The sequence below is a fragment of the Engraulis encrasicolus genome, chromosome 11 (genome assembly GCF_034702125.1).
Source record: "Engraulis encrasicolus isolate BLACKSEA-1 chromosome 11, IST_EnEncr_1.0, whole genome shotgun sequence".
Taxonomy (NCBI): domain Eukaryota; kingdom Metazoa; phylum Chordata; class Actinopteri; order Clupeiformes; family Engraulidae; genus Engraulis; species Engraulis encrasicolus.
In genome coordinates, this window is record NC_085867.1 from 25875085 (window position 1) to 25901683 (window position 26599).

Below are 26599 nucleotides of genomic sequence, written 5' to 3' on the forward strand. Positions count from 1 at the left end.
TTAGATAAGCAATGAGCCACTTGAGTCTGTGGGTTTGTGTGTTAATTCGACTGTGGATGGGGAGGTAACACAGTAGTCCAGTGCCCTGGTGTTGACGTGGCTGCAACACAGCCCAGTGCCCTGTAGTGGGGCTGCCAACTTCCTCCACCTCAAGTGCTGGACAGGACACCGCATTGTAGTTGTACCATTGCACCATGTAGTTCCAGCTATGCACTTCTCAAACTTCAACAGCAATACGGGAGGGAGTACAAAAATTGTCATGCAAGTTTTGGTTTGTCTACTCTAGAGAGATCTTCAGAATAGCTTCATACCATATTGGTCGAAAATATTTCAGGAAAATATTGACCAGTGATGAGTCTGTGATTTGAAAGCGGGACAGGAAATTTCCTGTCCTTCAAAATGCGTTACAGCTCATCCCGGGATTATCAGGACAGTTGACGACCCTACCCTCTTGGCAGGTTGGCATGTTTAGTGCACTGTGGTGTGGTGTGGTGGCAAGTTGGCATACTGTGGATATGGTGGCACACCGGCGTCCAGTGCCCTGGAGGAGACGAGAGACAGACTGGCATGTTCAGTGTAGTTTAGTGTGGTGTTGATATGGTGTGTGTTAGGCGTGGTGTTTAGCGTGGTGTTGCTGATATGTTGTTGATATGTACGTAGGTAGCGGTAACAACACACTGCAGTCCAGTGCACTGGCATTGATGTGGCGGCTGGTAACACAGTGCAGTGCCCGGTAGGCAGGTTGGCATGTTTAGTGCAACACGGCGCAGTGCCCGGTAGGCAGGTTGGCATGTTTAGTGCAACACGGCGCAGTGCCCTGTTAGGCAGGTTGGCATGTTTAGTGCAACACGGCGCAGTGCCCTGTAGGCAGGTTGGCATGTTTAGTGCAACACGGCGCAGTGCCCTGTTAGGCAGGTTGGCATGTTTAGTGCAACACGGCGCAGTGCCCTGTAGGCAGGTTGGCATGTTTAGTGCAACACGGCGCAGTGCCCTGTAGGCAGGTTGGCATGCTTAGTGCAACACGGCGCAGTGCCCTGTTAGGCAGGTTGGCATGTTTAGTGCAACACGGCGCAGTGCCCTGTAGGCAGGTTGGCATGTTTAGTGCAACACGGCGCAGTGCCCTGTTAGGCAGGTTGGCATGTTTAGTGCAACACGGCGCAGTGCCCTGTAGGCAGGTTGGCATGTTTAGTGCAACACGGCGCAGTGCCCTGTAGGCAGGTTGGCATGCTTAGTGTAGTGTAATGTGAATGTGGCGCCGGCAACACAGTCCAGTGCCCTGGATTCTCCTGTCCACAGGGATTAACTGCTGTTTGGGCTCCACCGCACACAGGAATGTTTTCATCTCTTATACGTGTCTGTTCTCTCTTTTGTCTCTCTCTCACACACACACACACACACACACACACACACACACACACACACACACACACACACACACACACACACACACACACACACACACACACACACACACACACTCTCTCTCTAGTCTACTCTCTCTGCCCTTCTCTCCCTCCCTCTCCATATCTGTTATCCTTCTGCCTCTGTTTTTATTACTAGTCCCCCCCCCATGTCCCTCTCCCCCGTCTCTCCTCATCTCTGTTTCTCCTCCTGCTCTTTCTCCTCTCCTCTCCTCTCCTGCTCTTTCTCCTCTCCTCTCCTCCACCCCTTTACTCTCCTCTCCTCTCCTCTCCTCTCCTCTCCTCTCCTCTCCTCTCCTCTCCTCTCATCTCCTCTCCTCTCTTCTTGTCTCCTCGTCTCCTCCCCTACTCTTTTAATCTTTTTGTCTACCTTTACCATATCAGGGTATTTTTGCATCCTTTTTGGACTTTCTTTCCCCTGATAGGTTAGTTAATGCTTGTATGTACTGTATTCAAGAGCTATACTGTACATCATGTTTGACTTTGATCTTTATATTGACTTGTCTTGCAATGTTCATTTTGTGTATTATGGGTAAGCTATTTGAGCCCTTAATTTGGGATCAATAATGTTAATCTACTCTCCTCGTACTCTCCTCGTTCTCTCCTCTCCTCCTCTCCTCTCCTCTCGTCCCCCTTACCCTCCTCTCCTCTCCTCCATCCCCCTTACTCTCCTCTCCTCTCCTCTCCTCTCCTCTTCAGTCCTGGGCCAATATGATCCTCTCCTCTCGTCCCCCTTACCCTCCTCCCCTTACCTTCTTCTCCTCTCCTTCCCTCCCCTCCTCCTCTCCTCTCATCTCCTCTCCACAGTCCCTGGGCCAGCATGTTTCTCTCCTCTCGTCCTCTTTGCAATAAAGTAACCATACTCTCCTCTCTTCCTCCTCTCTGCTTTCTTGGGCCAACATGATGTAGCAGGCGGAGCAGCTGACGGACCGCCTCCTCACCTCTCTCGCTCTCGCTCTCGCTCTCGCTCTCTCTCTCTCTCTCTCTCTCTCTCTCTCTCTCTCGCTCTCGCTCTCTCGCGCTCGCTCTCTCTCGCGCTCTCTCTCTCTCGCGCTCGCTCTCTCTCGCGCTCGCTCTCTCTTGCGCTCGCTCTCTCTCGCACTCTCTCGCTCTCTCTCGCTCTCTCTCGCTATCTCTCGCTCTCTCCCGCTCTCTCTCTCATATTTAACAATATCGTAACTCTTCTCTCCTCCTCCTCTTCTCTTCAGTCCTGGGCCAACATGATGCTGCAGACGGAGCAGCTGAGTAAGATCATGAAGTCGCATGCGGAGGAGCTGAACTCCGGCCCCCTGCACCGCCTCACCATGATGATCAAGGACAAGCAGCAGGTCAAGAAGAGCTACCAGGCCGTCCACCAGCAGATAGAGACCGACCTCTGCAAGGTAACGCTCTCTCGCATCACGTCCAGGTAGTCAGTAGCCTGATAAACTAGCCCAAAAGTGAGACTGGATGTGTAATTTTAGTCTGGTCCCGATGGATAGTACATCCGAACATTGTTGATGGGAACAACCCGTTGTTTTTCAAACCGTGCCTGACCAATCAGCGATCTTTCTTGTTGATGTGCTTTCCCAACGTTGTGAGCTTCGCCGTCACTCCCTCAAAGCCCTGCCCGCTTTGATTCAAAACAAATCTATGCGTTGTGATTGGTTTGCCAGATTCAGGGCGATGTGTTCAAAATGTTCGACCAATACAAAGGCCAATACAAATCACAATAGGCTGAATCCCTGGTTCATATGGTAAAGGGCAGAGGCAGATGTTATTTTCTTGGTATTTAACATTTATTACCTCTGCCAAGGACATTATGTTTGTGGTCATGTTGGTTTGTCTGTCTGTTTTTTCTGTCTGTCTTTCAGCAGGATAACTCAAAAAATTATGAACAGATTTGGATGAAACTTTGTAAAGATTCCTCACCATTGCGGGACATGGCAAACTTTGACATTCCAGATTCCTTCTCCAGTCCCCATAAAGAGAAGACTCTCTGAGTGCATTTCTAGTTTTTACATTATACTTTAGGGGGTGGGGGTTGGGATGGGGATGGTATTCCAATGGGTTCAATAAGCTCAGCCCCGGCTGTCTGGATAGATACAGATGTTTGTGGGGAGCAAGTAGTCTTCAAGTTTGTCAGAGGACTTCTGGGAAAAAATGAATGACTTTGGGTGCGCGATAAAACAAAAGCACCATGCACTGATGATGGCTTAACAGCCGAAACGTGTCTGCTTGTGGACATGTTGGTAATTTATAAATAAATAATGAGACATAGCTTGTGAGTGCGGATTTTTCTTCTTTATGGGGAGCAAGTAGCTCAGTGTCTGCACTGCAGGGGTTTCCCCGGATGAACCAGAGGTGGCTAGTGGGCTACGTCATTTTCTATGCTGCTGCGGACTCGCACTTTATGGCTTCCGGTTCATAAGGGGAAAACCCTATTATATGGACAAAGCACTTTGGAGAAATCTCTATGCATAGAATCTGACCTACAAGGACCCCTCTGCTTTGGTCCTCTATTAATATAATGAACAGCATATTGGACGCATTGTAGTGATGATGAATGACTACTTGGCCTTATGGTTAGAAAGTTTGTCCTGGAATCATCCATAGCTCAGGTCCCCTTGAGTAAGATGGCTAACCCTACATTGTAACCAATACCATGTAGTTAAAAACTGTAAATCGCTTTGACACACAACACACAACGCATAGCAGAAGGCTTTACACAGCGAAGACAATACATGCATTAAGTGCAGTCAGTACTTCCCATCTGTATCTATTGTGAAGGTGTGGAGGTGGAGCTGAGCTCCAGAGGAACTGTGTCCCCACTTAAACTCTGCTCTCATACAATGCCAACAAGCGTTGGTGACATCCATTTCATCACTCTATTTTCAAGTGCTGTGCTACTTAATACAACCTGACGAAGACCACACTGCATGGTCGAAACGTTGTGTCAATAAACCTGGAGCAGCAACAGTGTGCGGACCTTCCTTCTTTTCCTACTTAATGCAATGCAATGTTTTAAATGAACTTGTATTGCTTGTCCAATGTGCCTTTTCATACATGACGTCTTCATGAAGGAATAAAAGGGTACATTAAACAGCTTGAGAACGGACAGAGTGGATTTGCTCAGGCTGTCACTCACACGACGCCCAGTTAGCATGAAGTGTTGACAAGGATACTCAAGCACTCAGCACACTGCACACTGCTTGATTACAGCAGCAGCAGCAGAGGCCAAGGGACCAGTCACGGCAGCAGGGAGCAGACAACCTCCACTGAGAGGATTCATGGATGACCTCACCATAACAACCGCAACACATGTGCAGGCAAGGTGGATCCTGAAGACTCTTGGGGCCTTGGCATCATGGGCAAGAATGGCTTTTAAGCCCAGAAAGTCACGGAGCATGGTGATAAGGAGGGGGAAACTGACAGAGACTTTCGAACTGCACGTCCAAGGTGAGCAGATCCCTACGATCAGGGAGAACCCCATTAAGTGCCTGGGAAAGTGGTACGACGACACCCTCAGTGACAGGAACGACATCACTGACACTGCAAATCAGGCGGACGAATGGCTAAGGAGAATTGACAAGTCAGGCCTACCTGGCAAGTTCAAGTCTTGGATATACCAACATGGGCTCCTGCCGAGGCTGATGTGGTTGCTGACAGTCTATCAGATCCCAATGACTGCAGTGGAGGGAGTGGAGAGGAAGGTGAACAAGCACCTGAGGCGGTGGCTGGGTATCCCTCCCAGCTTCACAGCCGTGGGGCTCTACATTCGATCAGGCCAACTCCAACTCCCTTTCTCCTCTGTGGTGGAGGAGTTCAAGGTGGCGAAGTGCAGGGTGGCAATGATGCTCAGAGACTCAAGAGATGAGCAAGTAAGCAATGCAGGGGTTACAACGCGAACAGGCCGTAAGTGGGCAGCAGACACTGCTGTCAAGCAAGCTGAAAGCTCTCTCGGGTTGAGAGACATTATTGGCAATGTCTGCACGGGCCGGCAAGGACTGGGAACATCCCACTTTACCCAGTGGAGCAAGGCAAACGCGCAGCAGAGGCGAGAGATGGTGCAAGCGGAAGTTCGCCACCAAGAGGAGGAGACACGGAAGGCGAAAGCTGTAGAACTGGCAACCCAGGGAACATGGACCAGATGGGACCTCCCAAACAGGAGGGTCACTTGGACTGAGCTCTGGAGGCTAGAACCCTTCCGTGTTAGCTTCCTCCTCAGGTCTGTGTACGACACACTCCCATCACCAGCAAACCTTGTTAGGTGGGGCCTGAGAGAGGACCCACTCTGCAAGTTATGTGGCAAGAGGGGAACACTGGCCCACATTCTAGCAGGGTGCCAAATCGCTCTGGCTCAGGGGAGGTACAGGTGGCGTCACGACCAAGTGCTCCGCGTGATGGCTGACATTTTTGAGCAGGCCAGGAGAAGACCACAACCGACCAAGCCACAAGCACCATCGCTGCAATTTGTCAGGGCAGGAGAAAAAACATCCGCAGTTAGAAGAGCCAGGACCAACATCCTCCAGGGGGCACAAAGTTGGGAGATGTCAGCAGACCTGGGGAAAAAACTCACTTTCCCCCCCATCGTCCAGACCACTTTGAGGCCTGACATTGTCATCTGGTCAGAGCAGGCTAAGAAAATCATCCTGGTCGAGCTGACAGTGCGTTGGGAGGAAGGCTGTGAGGAAGCCCATGAGAGGAAAAGCCTAAAATACCAGGATCTCATCATGGAATGCAAGGAGAAGGGCTGGCAAGCATGGCTCTTTCCAGTGGAGGTCGGGTGTAGGGGGTTCCCGGCACAGTCAACGTGGTCGGTGCTCACTACACTCGGCATATCTGGCAAGGAGAGGAAGACAGCTGTGCGCAGGATAGGGGAGGCAGCAGAGAGAGCCTCATGCTGGTTGTGGTTTAAGAGGGAGGAGGGGGGCTGGAGGCCTGGAGCTGATGGGCAGTGACCTGGCCACCACTGCTGACCCGCCAGCTTGAGGGTGTTACGGTTAAGGGTCGAAACACCCCAAGATAGCTGGACACCGTCTGACGATATCAGCTTCAGGCCTAAAGCCACCCACAGTCACCTTAGGGAGTGGCTGTATGCATGGCATCACGTGATGTATTAAACAGTGCACAAGCACATTGGCTCTCCACCTTTGTTGATCAAACACCCCCTTGATCTCGTTATAAGCGTCCCAATTGCCTCCTTTACCTCATCATAAGCCTGTCAACTAACCCCCCCCCCCCCTTAATATTAAAAAATAAAATGGACTAGTTCCCCCCTATTTGCAACTGAGCATACCCCCTCTCAACGTCCCCAGAGGGCTCCATAACTCCCCCTGGGGGGCTGTGGAGCCCCTGTTGCCAAACACTACTCTAGCGGTTAGTGTAAGGTGTTATAAAGGATACTTATGTTTGACAACTCCACTGCCCACCTCCACCTTCCAAACCGGTTCTGGAGGAAAGGAAGAAAGCTGCAGCTCAAACATTACAACATGTCGTCGTCATGCTCGACTCAAATGACTGGACTGGTGTGAAGAAGGTGCACACGGGAAGGAACAGAGTACTTCCTGTTGAAATGGAAAATATGTTTTGTTCAACCAAAACTCACACACTCACACACACACTCTCATACTCACACACTCATTCTCACACTCACACTCACACAATCCAGGATATAAATCCCCACTGGGAAAGTCCCATTGGCATTGTGACTGCACAGCACACACACTACACCATACACAAAACAAAACTGCATGGATGCCTCATCTGTGCAAGTGAGCAGCCCAGCAGTCAGGGAGGGGGGGTTACCATAACATACCACACCACACCATACTTGGGGTACCTCAGTCCTGGAGGAGGATGGAGGAAGAGTGCTGGTTAATCACGGTCCTTAACTCACTCCTTAACCAGCATGCAACTAGTTTTATTTATTTAATGTATTGTTCCCTGGTTTTACTGCTTCATATGGGCTTTGTTTCTTGTGGCACAAGAAATGACTAGAATACAGAGGATTTCCCTTTTCAGCAGTAAAGTGTATCGTGTTGTGTTTATGTCTTTCAGGTGACAAAAAATGACCTGGAGAAGTTAAAGTGTACCTACAGACAGCTGACCAAGGATGCTCACTGTGCCAAAGAGAAGTACCGGGAAGCCGTAGCAAAAGGTAACCAAGTCACCTCTGCCACCACCTCCCATTTTTAAAGAGCTAGTGTGAAACCGAACAAAAGAGTAGGTTTTTGAAATGACAGCTGAATGTGCTCTTTGGTAACACAAAAAAAATAATAAACTGAAAGTGAAGTATCCAAGGCACTCTTTTAAAAAACGTCATACTTGATTAATCTAAAAAAAACACTCAAATGTTTCAGACATAGTAGCCTATGGCCTTCATCAGGGCAGTGTCATTCAATGGTCCAGTGTGAAACCGTTTTGGTTTGTCTTTGTTTCATCTTTTTTTTTACCACTCCCACAATTTTCAGGTACTAATATTGTCTTGAAATACTACATTTGTATATGCCTGATCTGAAAGAAAACCTGTATGAATAGCAGTACTAAGAGTAGTATCACTCGCTCACCTCTGTTTCCCTGGGCTTATTTTTAACTCGACCGGGCAGGGGGGGGATAGCCGGAATTGGGCTGTCTGCCTTCAGGTTGTTGCTTGTTTCTCCTCTTGTACGAGGGCTTAGCGGAGTGTTGATGGAATTTGTTACGGGAAGGTTCCCCGAGGGCCTTTTAACATTCTCGTTTATCTTTGTCATGCTCGAGAGGCGAGAAGAGATACCTGAAGGACAGGTTACCTGTTCACGTGCGGGAGGGAGGGAGAGGGGGAATGAGGGGAGAAGAGCGAGGGAGAGCAAGAAGGAGAGAAACAGATGTTCAGAAAGATCGTATCAGTCTGCCCTGGAGCCACCTGGATTGTATGTCAAGAGTCCATACAGGAGCAGAGAGTAATTTGCAGGAGGGAACCTCACAAAGTTATTCCAGCATAAGCAGGTTCATGCTGTCAAAATGCTGCATGCAATGAAATGCGACTATACTTTCACAAAATTCCAAGTCCAAGTGTAGACATTGTATTTGTGGTAGATTCAGCAACATTTTGAGTCATAGAAACTTGTTCTCCTCAAAGGAACCTTGGCATGTTGTGACATGTACAATTAATCTGGTGTTGTCCAATCAATATTTGTATCGTCCATCGTCCACCAAATAAACCATAAATGATAGATCGATAAAGTATTGAAACAAAGGATGACTGTACCTGAGGGGGTGAAGTAGTCGGCCATGGCATTATTTGCTGTAAATGCGTAAAAATAAATAAATGACAAAACCAGACTGCGGAACTGACTACCACTATGACAGTGGAAGCAGGAACTAGTGTATGGGATTTTCCTGTGACCCCTGTACTGAATATCCTCTTAAAAGACATACCATACTGAGAAGGAGCACCAGATACATGTGGAGATCTCCCCTCTGGACTGTTATGACTCTATGACCAACGTGCCTGCAACAAGAAGGGGCAAAGCGAGAAGATGAACTTACAAAAAGAAAATTGAGTTTTTCCATATGTTAATGTCAATGCCAAGGACCATAAACAGAACGATATGAAAGTGAAAGTGAAAGCCCATTGGGAAACTCCAACTCCCATTGTCATTGTGACACAGCACTCCACAGCACACAAGTGAACACTGCACACTGCACACAACGAAATTGCATTTATGCCTCACCCGTGCAAGGGGGCAGCCCTCAGTGGCGCCCCATGGGGAGCAGTGCGGTGGGACGGTACCATGCTCAGGGTACCTCAGTCATGGAGGAGGATGGGGGAGAGCACTGTTTGATTACTCCCCCCACCAACCTGGCGGGTCGGGAGTCGAACCGGCAACCTCTGGGATGCAAGTCTGACGCCCTAACCGCTCACCCATGACTGCCCATATGCTGTGTAATACAAGGAAATTAAACAATGTATATAAAGAACCAACCTGGCTGTCTTTGAACAATAACAGTGTTCAGAGAGAAAATAGTATAGATATGCCGATTGCCGATTTGTGGTTTGCCTTTGTCCGGCGTCACTCGCAAGACGTTTTCTGTAACCTCACTGGGGGTTCTGGACTTGACACAATGAATCTGAGTGTCTACTCTGTTCTCGGGACGTGCGATCATCAGGGCTGTGAACCGGTGACCTTGTAATTACTATTTCCAGGAAGTGAGCGTGTCGTTCACTCCCGAGTAGTGAGGAGGTCGAAGCCTTTTTTCTCTGCTAATAATCACAGAGTAAACACAGACCACCCCATCCTCCCCCACGATAAGGAACTTCTGCTTTTAGTTTCTTGGCTGTGTTCAAAAGGATTCGGGAGTGTTGCCCGAGACTGACATGTGACGTCAGACTTGAAGTGCTGCTCTCCAATGTTCACGAGCAGCAACATGAGCATATTACCTGCTCAACACTGCGGGATTCAGGGACATATATTTGTGACTAGTGACAAAAAAACAGGCCGCAAGTAGGCACAAAGGCATATTGAGTTAATCATATATTCTAAGCTTTACCTTACATATGGGGATGTGGTAATATCTGATGAATTTATGACCTTTATGTGTTCACTTCTTAAAGTAGAAAACAGAGAAATCCGCTCTTCTCTTGCCCACTGTTTTTATTCAAGATTTTGCAGACAAATGTCATTTAATGCTGTAGCATGCCAGTAAGATGTTGGAAGCCCACCTCTCCATCCCCCTATTGATTGGCCCTCTCTGTCGCCCCCTGTAGGTAAGGAGCCAGAGAAAGCGCGCGAGCGCTACGACAAGGCCACGATGAAGCTCCATAATCTGCATAACCAGTACGTGCTGGCGGTCCGCAGCGCTCAACTCCACCAGGAACAGTACCACGACACCACGTTACCCCTGCTGCTCGACTCACTACAGAAGATGCAGGAGGAGATGATTGTAGCGCTGTGAGTCTCTCTCTCTCTCTCTCTCTCTCTCTCTCTCTATCTCTATCTCTATCTCTATCTCTCTCTCTCTCTCTCTCTCTCTCTCTCTCTCTCTCTCTCTCTCTCTCTCTCTCTCTCTCTCTCTCTCTCTCTCTCTCTCTCTCTCATACATGCACACAATATCACTGCTGCTTGACTAGATGCAGGAGATGATGTTGCACTGTGAGTCTTACACACCTACACACACATACACTTTCCTGGTGCACTCACTGCAGAAGGTGCATAGTACACACACAGCACGAACTGCACAATTGCTCTTTAAAACACATGCCTACCGTGTGACCAAGCTCGTAAACACTCTTTTAATCCATCACATAACTATACACACACACACACACACACACACACCACACACAGCATACAGTGCATGGCCTTGTTCTAGCTGCTGTGTGTGCATGCCCGCCATGGGGATTAGAGGACGGAGTGACGACGACAGTCTCTGTTGTGTGGCGCTTTCTTCCCTAAGCTCTTTTTTTAATCGCGCTGCGCTCGTACGATCGTAACATCTCGGAAATGCAGGTCAATCCGCAGAATAAGACAGAGAGGAAATGAGAGAGACGCGGACTTGCAGAGTCCAGACAGACAGACAGACAGACAGACAGACAGACAGACAGACAGACAGACAGACAGACAGACAGACAGACAGACAGACAGACAGACAGACAGACAGACGGGCACTTTCAGGAACTCTGGGGACGTTATGTCCCTCAAATGGATTGTCTTATGATAAGATAAGAAAAGATGAGATAAAAACTGAATTGTCTGTACACGTGGAACAGAGAGTTGTCTTTGGATGTGTGATGTAATTCACATAGCTGTCCCATTCCAGGACCTGAATTCCATGTTCCTGCCACTGAGGTTACCTCACTTTTAAATACAAATCACACACCCATACTGGTCTTTATTAATTATTTATTTTTTTGGGGGTATTTTATTCTTTATTCTGATAGAAACGTGAAGATGGGAGACAGGAAATGTGTTGGAGAGAGATGGGGTAGGATGGGGGACAGGCTGGACGCAAACACGGGTCACTATTAGCCCAGTACACCACATTAAAGCCCGGCTTTTTAGAGTGAAAATGCTAATGACTTACACAAGATGCATTCATTCGTCATTTCCTTTCCACTGACGTGTGTGTGGTCACTCTCTCTGATAACGTGTTGCAGGAAGGGGATTCTGGAGGAGTATAGCGAGATCACGAGTCTCTTAACAGACGAGATCGTCAAAGTGCACAAAGAGATCAACACCTCCATCGACCAGATAGACCCCGTGTCGGAGTACGAGCAGTTCATAGAAGCCTACAAGTAAGTCTAATGAAGCCTACCAGTAAGTCTATTGAAGCCTACCAGTAAGTCTAATGAAGCCTACCAGTAAGTCTATTGAAGCCTACAAGTCTAATACCATAAAGTGAAGAGGAAAAGCCAGTTTGCACAGGTGCAATTTTTCTTTTTAATTAACGCCTACTGTATGTTAAAAAAGTAAAATAATAATAACAATAATTTCTTCTGTGCTGTTCCTGCTTTTTCTCTTCAGTTTAAGAACTTTTGTCCATCTCATGCACGACATGAGGATGCATAATCATGTGGAATTTCTTCTTTTTTTGTTAAATTCGAATGACATTCATTCAATATATTTGATTGCTCCATAGCATTTGCAAAGCAATTTTTCAAAAGTAATCCGGTGACTAAAGGATTTCCTTCAGATATAAGTGATCAAATTGGTTTCGAAATGGATGTTTTTTTCTGTTTCGACATTATGTGACCATGTTTTGTACTCTGCTTTCGTCAACCAATCAATCTTCCCTCTGTCTTGTCCATTTTGTGGTGTTGTGTATCGCATTTGTAAATTGCTGCAATATACGCATGCTCAAGTTTTACTTTCTGATCTGTAGAGTTGTGAATGCCTATCACAATTTTTTATGGTATCTTTACATTGTTGTGTCTGTCTAATGTGTGCCGTTTGATGTCCATCGCTCTTCCAGGACTCCTGCGACCAAAGAGCCCAATGTGGAGTTTGACGTGACGTTACTGGAGGAGACGGAGAATCTAGAGGCGAACGAGATCCTCTGGAACAATCTGACTGCAGACAGTTTACAAGCAGTGTGAGTACGCTCTCTCCTTCGTAGGAACCAGAAAACACACACACACACACACACACACACACACACACACACACACACACACACACACACACACACACACACACACACACACACACACACACACACACACACACACACACACACACACACACACACACACAACCCCCCACGCACACATTGCAGGACACCTGTCTTGAGTGGTTAGCACCTTGCTACCAGCAGATTTGCACTCACGTTTGCACCTTACATCCTGGAGCTGTTTTGTGTTCCAGCTGGTAACACTGTTAACACTTTAATGCATATGGAGGCGTACATGTATGTCTATCTATAGTGGTCAATCTGTGGACGTTGAAATGGTTAACACAGATTTATGTTAACACGAACATCAAGTTGGCATGTTAACCCATTGGCGCCTGAGGCAGTTTTTAGAAAAGGTCCCCAATGCCTGAGGGTTTTTTGAGATAAGAAAAAATGGTTGGAAACTCCTATTAAAAAATCAATATCTCAGCCTCTGGAACACATAGGGACATGGGACAAATTGCATTTAAAAGGTAAAATCCTCTGCTTTCACGGGATTATGCTCATTCGGCGTTAACACTAACACATATTCCTTTAAAAAAATCATATCTCATAATCAAATGATTGAAAAAAGTTTCATGTGCTTTCAGGATAATGCTTGATGCTGCTATTTATTATAGGCTATTAGGCTACTAGGCTATTGCTACTGTTACAATAGCCGACTAACTAAATCATAATAATCATTATTATTATAATTATTAGGCAGTCATTTCTGCCATAAATCGGGGGATATTTGTCTAATACAGCCACTTGCTCTCCCACCGGCGAGTATGGCCGTTTTATTCCTCCAAACGTTATGCAGAGACCGATGAGCAATTTCATCCTATTTTGAGACGGAGCACCACTTTGAGCTGGATGTGTGGCCGTGCGTCTATAATCCGCATGTCTACCGTTGTCTGCCTCACCAATAGGCTATCACCATATCCGAAAGTTCATCAGTGAAAATATTCTGAAATAGGCCTATGTCTAAAGGACGTGCTTCCTCAGATATTGGCACCTTCGCCAATTGCCCCGAGTGTCGGAGTGAACTTTTGGTAACGTCGGGGGCGAAATCTAGCTGACTGTCTATTTGGAGGCCACTCGCCCACCTCTTCATGCGGCCGCGGCAAATCACACTCCTGCTCTCTATCTAAAGGGTCTTCAATCATATTTCCTTTCCTCGATTAAAATATCTTCATTACCTTTCAACTGAACATCACGCTCGCTGTAACAGCGTGTCTCGCGAACCACAGCCTTTTTTTTTTTTTTACCTGTGTGAAATGGCTAAACAACCCACGTCTGCAGAAGCGAGCATGGTTGATTTCATTTGACATTTCTGTCGACGAATCAAACTTTTTTTTGGCCACATGGTCTTTAAAAAATCGAGAACACCCACCTCTTGTGTATTTGAACAAAATATTGTGCATTGCGTCTCCCATGCGTCTTGAAAATATTGACAAATCAATAATGTTGCGTTTTGCAACAACCGGCGTCAGGGCCAATGTTGCATAACGCAACAACCGGCGTCAATGGGTTAAGTAAGGGTTAACGTTCGGCAAGAAGGTCGCTACCGTGGAATAGCAGCACGACAGAGAGAATCTTTAGACCCCGACGCGGAGCGGAGGGGTCTTGTTCTCTCTGAAGTGCTGCTATTCCACAAAGCGACCGACTCGCCGAACGTTAACCCGCTTATTATATGGATATAGGCCTACTTAAATGATTCACACATGGCGGGGACATTTCTTTATTTAATGTTAAGTTTATTATAATTTTTCATGTCAAAAGATTGTTGCTGCGCAAAACAAAACAGTGCCGTTGGGGAACACCGCTAGGCAACAGGTAGCCTAGACAACAGGTGTTGTCTATCACAGCAGCTGATTAGAGTGACAAAAGACCGGACCCCCTGCGGAGTGATATGAAACATTCGCTTTAGCAGTGAAAAGTCTTGTTGCCATTGACGGCGTTCTGATATAGACCAACCCGTCCGTTATCTCAAATATCAGACGTTCGAATGTTGGGGAGCCCCATTGAAATAAATGGAGCATTCGACCGATGACCTCACACCATATAATAACACAGATTAATTGTGAATCTATACTTATATACACATAGAAATGTTGACTCCAACACTTCAACACATAAACATGCTGGACAGATGATGTACAAGACTTTGCCGTGCAACCAGAGCAACAAATTGAAAGCGAAAAATTATAACAACTTGTCGCCTACTTAAGAATTATAAACACAATATACGTACAGTAGATGGTAATGTACAAAATTATATGAAGACAGAATGGAGTGGGGTATTTTTTACCAGAATGAAATTGGAAGAATAAGCTAAATCTCAAAGAGCATTTGAATCCCACAGTTACCCAAAGTGTGCTATGTTTTCCATATCATGCACTGCAACCCCTTCGTCCACACAGCTGTATCTTAACGGATGTACCATAGTCCTTACGGCCGAACTCTTGTTCTTTGGTGTTGTGGGTCCATGTCTATGTTTAGTCTAACGCAGAAACAGGATGTTGTTTCCTGTGTGTTTGAGGAATGTATGGACACGCTGTACATATGTACGACACAAACTCATATGATCCCGAGCCGGTACTGAGTGATGGAGCTGGATCTCTGGTGGGACAGGAAATCACGTGGTTTATGATCTCTGGCACATGTATTGGGACGTTAAACTAAGCAACACTTAAGTAGTCCATATTTTTCAGTCTTATCTGCTCCATGTCACTTTTTTCAAGTCAGATTAGCTTTTTTTGGCTTTTCACCTGTAGGCTATGTCCAGCACTCCATAGTGAGGAGCACAATACGTGATGCATACAGTTGTTGTGCTTTGATGGCTCCATATATTATGCTCTCGGTTGCCTTTCAAGTCAAATAGGTTTTTTATTCGAGTTTTCACCGTTCAGCTTGGAGACTGCGCATTGACGGTTTACAGCAAAAACTGCAAGAAAAAGCATAGCCAGCGCTATGGCTACGCTATGGCCACGGGCAGGGTTTGTGGACCACGTTTTGATGCTAAGACAATGTTTTGTGACCTTAATTTGCGTCTACGGGGCCTAGCTCTATTACAAAGCTGGTTCAGGAGTAAACCAGGTTAAGTTAAGAGGTAAATCGTCTAGCAGAAGAGCCTGGAGTTCTCATTGTCTTAACTTAACCTGATGCTAAGACAAGGTTTTGTGGTGTTAATTTGTGTTCCTGGTGTCTTCTGCTCCCCACAGGCTCAGGTCCACCAGCGAGGAGCTGACGCTGATCCAGCAGACGCTGCGCAGTAAAGAAGACCTGATGCAGGAGCTGCAGAACAAGATCGAGGAGTCCACCAAGACCTGCGAGAAGAAGTCAGAGTGCGTACAGTGTATCAGTTATCTAAAACCAATGCAGTCCTTTGTCTTTCTGTTTGTTTGATGAATCTTTTTTTCTTTCTTTCTTTCTTTCTTTCTTTCTTTCTTTCTTTCTGTCTTTCTTTCTTTCTGTCTTTCTGTCTTTCTGTCTTTCTGTCTTTCTGTCTTACTGTCTTACTGTCTTACTGTCTTACCGTCTTTCTTTCTCTCTGTCTCTCTGTCTTTCTTTCTGTCTTTCTTTCTTGCATGAGTGTGTATGTACAACGTATAGCATTCTTGAAACGGAAGACGATCTTGGAGTAACACAGGTTAAATATTTTCCATGTTTAATTGGTACACACAACATAAGGAAGGGACTTATTGATGTACACCTACGTCTTCATTAGGGTTCACGATGCTACTATGCATAAGCCGCCTTTCGCCTTTCACTTCAACTGCCAATCTCCTTGTCTACTTGTCTTTCTCTGTGTCTTTTCACTCCGTGCCTTTCTTTCTTTCTTTCTTTCTTTCTTTCTTTCTTTCTTTCTTTCTTGTCATTGCGTTTTTGCCCCCCATTTACTCCTAATTTGTGGCTCTCACACCCACTCCTGCGTTTAAGGTCTTGTGTCCGCCACAATTCCAAGAGCCACCTGCTCCTCCAGCGGACACACACACACACACACACACACACACACACACACACACACACTGCCCGAGCGAGGGGAAACCACATAAGTGCAGGGTTTCGGCATCCAAGCGTCTGAGGAGAGGCAACATTGCAGAAGTGCTCCTCTCGAATGGCCGTCTACGAGGTCTTCAGCTGAAACACTAGATGCCAAACGCCGATATGGCCAACATTCATTTCATTTTGCGGCCATAAGGGGTTTTTGGCCTTCCTGCAAGAGTGTGTGTGTGTGTGTGCGTGTGCGTGTGCGTGTTCGCGAGCGTGTGTTTTTAAGCACTTGGTAAACAAGAAAATCAGAGAGACTCCTTTGGGCCAGGTGCATTTTGACATAATATAAACGCATATATTTTCTTAAATCTCCCATGATGTAATATAAATATACGGTAATGTTTTTTGTAATTATGCCATGAGGCGTCTACAGTATGTGCATATGGTTGACGCCCCATAGATATATTGTGCAACGGAATGCACAGTGTATTTATACAATTTATAGCATAATATGATAATTCTGGGTTATACCCTATGTGTGGGAAAGCTGTATGGTTTAGAACTTATTTATAGCTATGTATACATGTGTAATGGGAGTCTTTCATTTCTGCAGTCTGGGCTTTAGTTTCAACACCCTGATGATGGCTGGTGGTGGTGGCTGATTACTGGTGGTTTCACACCAAGTGAGCTGCTCAAAGCTGCTCAGTCAGTGGCTGTGAACTTGGTGCTGGGCTGGTGGGGAGGGGATATTGAGGAGTTATGGGGGGGTGGGGTGGGGGCTGTTGGACGCTATGGAATGCTGGGATTTCCAGAGCATTCTTTAAGGTCTGTTGGATAATCCCTTGGGGGGTTGGAATGGGAACGTGTGCGTGCGTGCGTGCGTGTGTTGGGGGTGACGGAGCAAACAGACTCCTCTTTCTAATCAGTCCATCAATCCACAGTGTTGGTTTGGGCTGCCACTGTGTTGGGTTAACATTCCCCAGTGTTGGGTTAGGCTGCCACTGTGTTGGGTTAACATTCCCCAGTGTTGGGTTAGGCTACTTCATGTGCATTTACAGGGGTTGGACAAAATAACGGAAACACCAGTCATTTTAGTGTGGAAGCTTCCTCTTGCATCCACAGTTAATCCTGTTGGATGTGGTTCATCCTTCTTGGTGGTATGCAGACATTACTTTGGATACTGTGGCTCTTGATACATCACAAAGACTTGCTGTCTCAGTCAAAGATGCAACAGTTACACACGCACCAAGAAATTCTCCTTTTTGAACTCTGATATACCACCCATAATGTTGTGTGCATTGCAAAATTTTGAGCAAAACTGTGCTCTTACCCTGATAATTGAACCTTTCACACTTTACTGGTGTAATGTGCAATTAATGAAGATTGGCCACCAGGCTGGTCCACTTGAGCCATGAAACTTCCCACACTAAAATGACAGGTGTTTCCGTTATTTTGTCCAACCGCTTTATGCGTTTGTGGTTGGAATGGCTAGAGCTGAGCTTTATTGTGTGTACATCTGAGTATGTTGGTGTGTGTGTGTGACTGTGGAGAGAGAGAGAGAGAGAGAGAGAGAGAGAGAGAGAGAGAGAGAGAGAGAGATGCGAGAGAGAGAGATGCGAGAGAGAGAGATGCGAGAGAGAGAGATGCGAGAGAGAGAGATGCGAGAGAGAGAGATGCAGGGCAGATTGCTTATTGTGGGAGTGCATGAGGTTCAGCTCACACAGCAATTGTTCTAAAAGTTCTGACAAAACAAATCTTTCACAAACCACAAGGGGATTAAGAAGGCATTAAACTGATAGTCACCAAAGCTTCACCATTTGACCCCTCTATCTCACTCGCACTCTCATAATACTTTTTTTCTTTCTGTCTTTTTTTCTGACGCCGTCGCTTTCTCTCTCTCTCGCTCGCTCGCTCTCTCTCTCTCTCTGCTGACTCGTTTTCTTTTTACTGCCATCACTAGTCCCTTCCACCCACACACTCCCTTACTCTTCCCCTCCTTCTCTGCCTCCCTTCTTCCAGTCTACTGCCCCAATCTCCCTCTCTCCTCTTCTCTCTCTCCCTCCTCTCACCCCCCATTCTTCTTCTCTCTCTCTCTCTCGCTCTCTCGCTCTCTCGCTCTCTCGCTCTCTCTCCTGCTCTCCTCTTCCTCCTCTCCTCTTCCTCCTCTCCTGCTCGCCTCCCCTCTAATCTTCTCTCTCCTCCTCTCATACCCACCCCCGTCCAGTGTGCATGTTGCTGCAGAAGCAGCTTCTGGAGTAGCTGCACCCGATGATGCAGTTCTCCTCTCCTCCTCCTCTCTCTGTTCTCACATCTCCTCCCCCCTTCTCTCTCTCTCTCTCTGTCTCTGTCTCACTCTCTCTCTCTCTCTGTCTCGCTCTCTCTCTCTCTCTGTCTCTGTCTCGCGCTCTCTCTCTCTCTCTCTCTCTGTCTCTGTCTCGCTCTCTCTCTCTGTCTCTGTCTCGCTCTCTCTGTCTCTCTCGCTCTCTCTGTCTCGCTCGCTCTCTCTCTCTCTCTCTCTCTCTCTCTCTCTCTCTCTCTCTCTCTCTCTCTCTCTCTCTCTCATTAGTGGGGTGTTGTTTCTGCCACAAGCAGTTTTTGGAGGAGCTCACCTTCTCTCCTCCTCTCCTCTAACCTCTTTCTCCATCTCTCTCTCTCTCCTCCTTTCCTCTCCCCTCTCTCCCATCTCCTTCTCACCCCTCTCTCTTCACCCCTCTTCTCTAACCTATCTCTCTCTCTCTCTCCTCCTCCTCTAACCTTTGTCTCTCTCCTCTCCTCCTCCTCTCCTCAGTGCGGTCCTCCTGCTGAGCCAGAAGCAGTCCCTTGAGGAGCTTCGCCAGACGGTGCAGCTGCTGCGCTGTTCGGAGGCCAAGCTGACGGCCCAGCGCGAGCTGCTCGAAACAAAGATGGCCGACAGCGAGGGCAAGGAGCCGCCGCCCGTCGTCAACTACGAGGAGGACGCGCGCTCCGTCAACTCCATGGTATACACCCACCTGCCTACACGCCCACCCGTAGCCTCTTAAAACCTTTACGCGCACCGTCAACTCCATGGTACACACCCAGCCTTGAGCCTTCACACACTACTCTACTCATAAGGCAACTCCATGGTATTCTACACCCACCTGCCTATTATCCCTTATAACATTACCCTTTAGCCACTCTGCTCCAGAGCTTAGTCAACTTGATGGGCAGCTTCGAGTTCGAGATACACGCCCTTTCAACCTCTACCAGTATACTGAAGAATCGTACTATCTCTGCCTCTACTTTATCCACTCTACTCAATAGCTCTGTGAACTCCACGGTCAGCATGTGCCCATCTCTGAAGATTCTTTTTCATCCTGGGCATCTTAGTCAAATGTGTCCTATACACCCACCATATCACCCATCCCTACACCCACACCCTGGCCCTCTTTAAGCCCTTTATCCACTCTCCTCCGGAGCTCCATCCACTCCATGGTACGCAGACCCTTAACCCTTTAAACCACCAATGTCTTAGAGCCATTACCCACTCTTCTACCCTATCCTCAGCAAAATAAATACAAAAAAAGAATTTATACCAAGTAAATCAAACAAAAATTTTATGACCAAGTGAATTTAGCAGAGTAAAGTCCCAACTGCCACTCTCTTTGGCTACACTGCTGATGAATGGGTTGTCTTCTCTTCACTTCTCTCTTGGGTGGCACATCACGTCACGTCACCCAATCTGATTGCATTTCTCAAGTGGAGCAAGTCACAGAGTTGGGCTCTAGTCTGCAGTGTTCATTCACCACCTCGCACACATCAGTGTGACATGTGACGCAAGCCTCATCCCCACAAGAGAGGCCAGCGAGACTGTGACACGCCAGAAGCGCTGGTGATGGAAGTGTGTGTGTGTGTGTGTGTGTGTGTGTGTGTGTGTGTGTGTGTGTGTGTGTGTGTGTGTGTGTGTGTGTGTGTGTGTGTGTGTGTGTGTGTGTGTGTGTGTGTGCGTGTGTGTGCGTGTGCGTGCATGGTAGACAGCCGTGAAAGTGGGGTGCCACACAGGCAGGCAATCAAGTCTCTAGTCTACAGGGACGGCGGGGGGTTGGCCGGGGTGTCAGATGTATTTTCCCTGCCTCCCAACTTTTCAACTTATCACTTCATTACTTCCGAGAATTTAGCTCTGTGTCACCATGCTGTTCCGAGGGCACATGGGGTCATCCAGTCCATTCTCTGGTCATTGAAACATAAAAACCATTGTGTTGAAAAGTTTCTTGTTGTTCCTTAACTTTCTTAAAATAAAGTTTCATCCTGCGATCTGCGTGCTTGTGTGAGATGCCGTTGGCAAATGTCAGCATTTACTTTTAGAACAATTAACAGGATTGTCACACTTTGGTGTCACATTTCCAGCGCAATGTCGCCTGAGGATCTGAAGACTGCTCACCTAGTTTTGTTTTTAGAACTTCAGGTGTTGCGTTGTCGTAGTGTTAACATCCCATGATTTACATTCTTTTTTTCTATTTTGTGAGTCTTTTTCTTTTTTTTTCTTTGTTCAATGTAGGGGGAAAAGTAAACATCAAGTAACATAACATTACATTTCTCACCCCCGAGAAACATATTTTCAGTTACCTACACACATCAGATGTATGTCTTACATTTAATAACCATCCTTCCCATCAGGGATTAAGTTATCAAGATCCATGCAAGCTGTTTGCATGAATCAGATTCATCCCTCCTTTATTTGTTTTTTTTATGTCCATGTCTTCTTTTCAGACCTCACAGCTGCCTTGTCTCAGGGTAAGGACTAAAGGATGTGTGCTTTTAACTCGTGGCGAATAGAAAAGCAGAATCCTTTGTGTGTGTGTGCCCTCCTCTCCCTCCCCTTTCCAAACGGCACCCCCACTCCTGCACCAAAGCTCCTACTGTATACTCACTCCCTTTGCTTGTTGTTGCGGCACTTGTTTGGAATGGCCTTGCTGTCCCTGTCAACTGTACACATGTGGCAGAACTCCATAAAAACAGGATGAAGTAGTCGCAGAGGCATTTTGAGTTATTCACATTTCAAAAGTGTGTTTTTCAAGCGTTCCAATGATGGAAATGTGATAATATTGGAAGATGTTGCGACTTCTTGAATGGTTAGGTCTGATGCGTCTGCTTGAATGGTTATGACATTTCAGGTTTGTTAAATGTCACTTCGAAGTATGAATCATAACATGCTTGTGCTGTTCTGTTGAATAAGCACATTTTAGTCAGTTAGTGTGTAGCCATTTTAACTCTATATGATTGAGAGAATAAAAGTACCCTTTCTGTAATCCCTACTGTGATGCAATTCTGAAGGCTCATTGACAAAAAGTACTGGTAATTCCTCTTTTTTAACAGTACATTGGCTTGGAGGAAGTTTTATTGCTTTGAATAAGAACTTGATTCTTGATCCCTGCTCCCAGTTGCATCAGCCGGAATAACTTCACAACACAACAGCAGTTTTCTTAGTCACGGCACACTGTCATTTACCCTGCCTTTATTTCCCGGTAGGCGCACAGAAATAAAAAGTTGGCTATATTGTGTCACAACACATAATGCACTCAAGCGTAAACGTATTATTTCCCAGTAGCACAGAGAAATGGCACAAAGCCAGTGAGGCTATATTATTCTCCAGTAGCAATGTAGAGAAATAAAACCGGGCTGTATTGTGTAGTGTGTATTGTATTTGGCGTAAAGTAGAACCCGACACCACTGCACGTCCCTCATCACCTGAACACCCACCTGGCCTCCATTTCCTCCTTCTCCACCTCACCCTCCGTACAGTAGATGCCTGGGTACAGGATTTATTTACAGTAGCGTTTTGGAGAGCGCACACATTCAGATAAAACGGGTGCCGGACTTAAACACGATGAAGCATGAAAAAAAAGAAGGTCCGCACACTGTTGCTGCTCCCAGTTTATTCAACACAATGTTTCGACCAGTCTGGAATTCGTCAGGTGTCACGACGAAGACCAGACTGGTCGAAACGTTGTGTTGAATAAACTGGGAGCAGCAACAGTGTGCGAACCTTCTTGCTTTTCATGTTACTGGATTTATTTACCAGTGGATCCTCAATAGAAGCTCATATACAGTAGATGTGCTGATGTGTAATAGGATAGTGTGTGTGTGTGTGTGTGTGTGTGTGTGTGTGTGTGTCTGTGTGTCTGTGTGTCTGTGTGTCTGTGTGTTGAATTGAGCAGCCATGCAAGGCTGTTTTCTTCTCTTACTGTAATGTGTGTGTGCATGTATTCGGCTTGTGCTTCTTAATTGACCCCGTGTCATTCAGTCCTCCACCTAATTTGTGTTTTTGAGCTTGTGCATCAGAAGCAAACTGTGGCAGTCCTCCTTTGTGTGTGTGTGCGCGCGTGCGTGTGTGCGTGCCTTTGTGTGTGTGCGTGTGTGTGCATGTGTGCGTGTGTGTGTGTGTGTGTGTGTGTGTGTGTGTGTGTGTGTGTGTGTGTGTGTGTGTGTGCGCGCGCGTGCCTTTGTGTGTGCGTGTGCGCGTGTGTGTGCATGTACGTGCGCGCAAGTGTGTGTGGCTGTGCCTGTTTGCATTGAGTGAGGATGTGGTTGTGAAACCCGCCTGGGGAGGGCAGTATGTATCCACTTTTCCCCTCTCACGTCTGCTGCTCACTAGATTTGAACCTGTAATGTTTGTTTCTACTGTCTGTATGCTCTGATCTCAGCTCTGCCTGGCTTTGCTGCAAAGGCATTGAATGAACAACGCAAGCAAAAAAATACTTAACTGTGTTTTATCTTGCAATTGGTAATAAGCAGTGTGACTCCAGCAGAAATTAAATTTGTGTGCCCCAAAATGGAATAACTGGCAAAGTGCAACGTCAGCTCTGTTGAGTGCAGTGGCTGGTTAGTGAGCTTTCTTTTTGTCTGCTAGCTAAACGTATTTAAATCAGTTCCAGGTCCAGAGTTTTACCAGTAGCAAGATCCTTGGACCCACCAGCATGAACGACTCTAGTTGTCATATTTCCTATACAGTAGTTTGATTGAAAGCTTTTGCACTTTGGCATTTATCTTCATTTGGGCCTTGTGTGTGTGTGTGTAACTTTTCTCCACACACTACTCGACACAAAAAAACAGGATGCTTTATCCATGTCTGATTTGGTCCCCCAAGTTTTGAGTTTTGGCATGAGTTTTAACAAAATTGTTTTGTGTTTTTCGTGGCTGAGCTGTTTATTATTTCTTGTTTTCAGGACAAGGGCAAGGACAGGATATCGAAGTTTGACACGTTGCGTTACTCCATCGCAGGCTTCATCCGCTCGCCCAAGTCAATGCTCGTCGGCTCCTCCTCGGTGAGTATTAGAGGTCATCGGGTAATGATTGAGGGTTGTATTCAGGGCTGCTGGCAGCTGGAGACCCGTCTTTCTTGTGAATGACGGACATTATTCAATAGTAGGACACGATTGGTTCACATCAGTTAGCCAAACCATTTTAAACTAAGTTTGAGCCGTTTGTATTACGAAAGTGCTTCAAGAAGGTCACTGGACTAAAACGTTGCCATTAAATTCTGCAAATGAGGACTTTTTGCAGGACACTGATGCTCAGGGGGTGGTGGTAGCTCAGGTGGTAGAGGAGCCGTCCCGCAACCCAAAGGTTGCAGGTTCGAGCCCTGCTCGGCCTGACTCCATCGTTGTGTCCTTGAGGAAGATACTTAACCCCAAGTTGCTCCTGGTGGCAGGTTGGTACCCTGCGTGGTAGTCACGGCCACCGGTGTGTGAATGGGTGAATGTGAGGCATACAACTTGAAAAAACTTCAGTAAAACAGCGAAATGGTCAGTGTGCGGGAGTTTTTTCAAGTTGTCTGCTGAGTGACCCATGGGTCATCTCCGACGCACCTGCCAGCTGAGATGTGCGAAAAAAATCCAAGTTTAATGTGAATGTGAGGCATACAATGTAAAGTGCTTTGAGTGCTCGAAGGAGTGGAAAGGCGCTATATAAATGCAGCCCATTTATCATTTACCATGGTTTGTCCTTTCCTCCAGTTTTTCGACGTGATTCCTACAAGTGAGAAGCCGCTGGGTGAGCAGGAGTGGTACCACGGGGCCATCCCACGCACGGAGGCCCAGGAGCTGCTGAAGCAGCAGGGGGACTTTCTGGTCCGTGAGAGCCACGGCAAGCCCGGCGAGTACGTCCTCTCCGTCTTCTCCGACGGACAGCGACGGCACTTCATCATACAGTTTGCTGACGTAAGTACTTCTAGGCCACCAGTACACACACGGCTGATAACTGCTGTGAGCAGAGATGTGGACTTGGGACTTGTTACTTGGACTTGAGTCAGACTTGAGCACACAAATGACTTGACTTGAGACTTGACTTGGCAATATTAGGAATGACTTGTGACTTGACTCGACTTGCACACTATTGACTCGAGACTTGACCTGACTTGACTAGACAGTTTAAGCTTGCAATGACTTGCAATAGTATGGCAAGTCTAAATGTATTTATTTTTTGCATTTGTATGTCAAAAATAACATGAAAAAAATGAAATATTAAATGAATTGCCCTTAAACAATACCACTATTTTTGTTCAGAACGCGACTGACAAAGGGGGACATGCAGAGCAGTGTGGAGAGGTAATGAATTTATTGTCAATGTTGCGCATAGAATACAAGGTGACTTGTTAGTGACTTGGAAAAACTGAGACTTGGACTTGACTTGGCTTTGGTATGACTTGGACTTGGACTTGACTTGGTCAAATGTTTCTTAACTTGTGACTTGACTCGGACTTGACTGGAACGAACGACTTGAGACTTATTTGTGACTTGCAAATTAGTGACTTGGTTCCATCTCTGGCTGTAGTATCCCTACTACCTCAAACATACCAATATTTTCTACTCACAAGTCAGGGATATTGTGTGAGTGGATGTCATACATACAGTGTTGTCAGGGCCGGCCCAAGCCTTTATGGGGCCCTAAGCAAAATATCACCCTCCCCCATACCACCACCAACTCAGCATCAGATGCTTCACAATCCTATAGCCAAAAATATGACTCATTGGCAGTAAGTGGCAGATGAGAAGGCAATGAATGCCTGGAGGAAATGGTGGACAGTTCATGGCTTCCTCGATCTTTGCTGCTCAGAGGGGGCCCCTGGTGGCGTGGGGGCCCTAAGCCAGTGCATAGTTCGCTTATGCCTCGGGCCGGCCCTGAGTGTTGTCTGATTTTTGAGATAGGGAGGTAGCTGTCCAGGTTGGACTACTACTACACACTCCGCTGATAGTTTCTTCGATAAGATAAGCATAGCCTGACTCTCGACAGACCTGTGTGGTTCAGCGCAGCTTCGCGAGCTCAACTACTAGGTCAAGGACAGCATGTGTTGAATTCGCCTTCAGAAAGCATGGCTTTATATCCATCACCTGTCCATCCTTGTCACTACACACACAAACTAGGGTCTGGTGAGAACCAGAGACTTCCAAGTGAAGAGAGAAAGGAAGCCAGTGTGGCTGAACAAAAAGATGTAGGCTTGGGAAACGGCCCAGACCCACAGACTCAAACATGGGTCCCCACTGGCTTGCTGCCTGTCCATGGAGTGATGCGTTTGCGTGATACGCCATCAGATTGTGGTTTGGGTTGTTATCATAGAATTCATAGATCATGCGTGATGTGGACATACTTTGTCCACCAAAAAAACACAGCAGAAGCCAGTGTGAAGCCTTTTCTTGTTTTAGATATATTTTAACTTTTGCGGAATATCATCAGCACTTGGACCACAATGCTCTGCTTTCTGTGAATTAGTAGCCTTTAGTACTTCCTGCGTTTATGACCTGAATGTAGCTATATTATTAAAAAAAAGGCAAGGATCCATAGTGTTGCTCAGTTTTTGTACAAAGTCGAAAGAGCAAATGACAATGGCAGCGTATGCAGGGAGAGTGAGATCTTTTCCATCAAACACCCTTCAGCACTCCAGGAATGCACACATTGAGCTTTCTGTAATTGTTTATTGGATTCCTATAATGACAGTGTGTGTAGGTGCAAAGCACATATTATGTGTTGTTATTATTGTGGTCGATTGTGTGTAAAGATATGACTTGATTGTTTGTTTGTGTGTGTGTCTGTGTTCGTTCTTTTGCCTGCAAAGC

At 46.5% G+C, this 26599-nt stretch overlaps 1 protein-coding gene across 4 annotated transcripts in view; it reads left to right on the forward strand.

The window, feature by feature from the left end:
* Positions 1 to 26599, forward strand: part of fer (fer (fps/fes related) tyrosine kinase) — a 61667-nt gene that overhangs the window by 14671 nt on the left and 20397 nt on the right. The window contains exons 3-13 of one of the 4 annotated variants that reach the window (XM_063210292.1): positions 2630 to 2803; positions 7461 to 7560; positions 10150 to 10333; positions 11539 to 11676; positions 12354 to 12473; positions 15758 to 15880; positions 19318 to 19507; positions 21258 to 21281; positions 23714 to 23812; positions 24503 to 24706; positions 25052 to 25093. In XM_063210292.1, coding sequence (XP_063066362.1) covers positions 2630 to 2803; positions 7461 to 7560; positions 10150 to 10333; positions 11539 to 11676; positions 12354 to 12473; positions 15758 to 15880; positions 19318 to 19507; positions 21258 to 21281; positions 23714 to 23812; positions 24503 to 24706; positions 25052 to 25093 — 1398 coding nt within the window. The remainder of the gene's footprint in view (positions 1 to 2629; positions 2804 to 7460; positions 7561 to 10149; positions 10334 to 11538; positions 11677 to 12353; positions 12474 to 15757; positions 15881 to 19317; positions 19508 to 21257; positions 21282 to 23713; positions 23813 to 24502; positions 24707 to 25051; positions 25094 to 26599) is intronic. The other 3 variants (XM_063210294.1, XM_063210293.1, XM_063210295.1) reach the window with 3 other exon arrangements.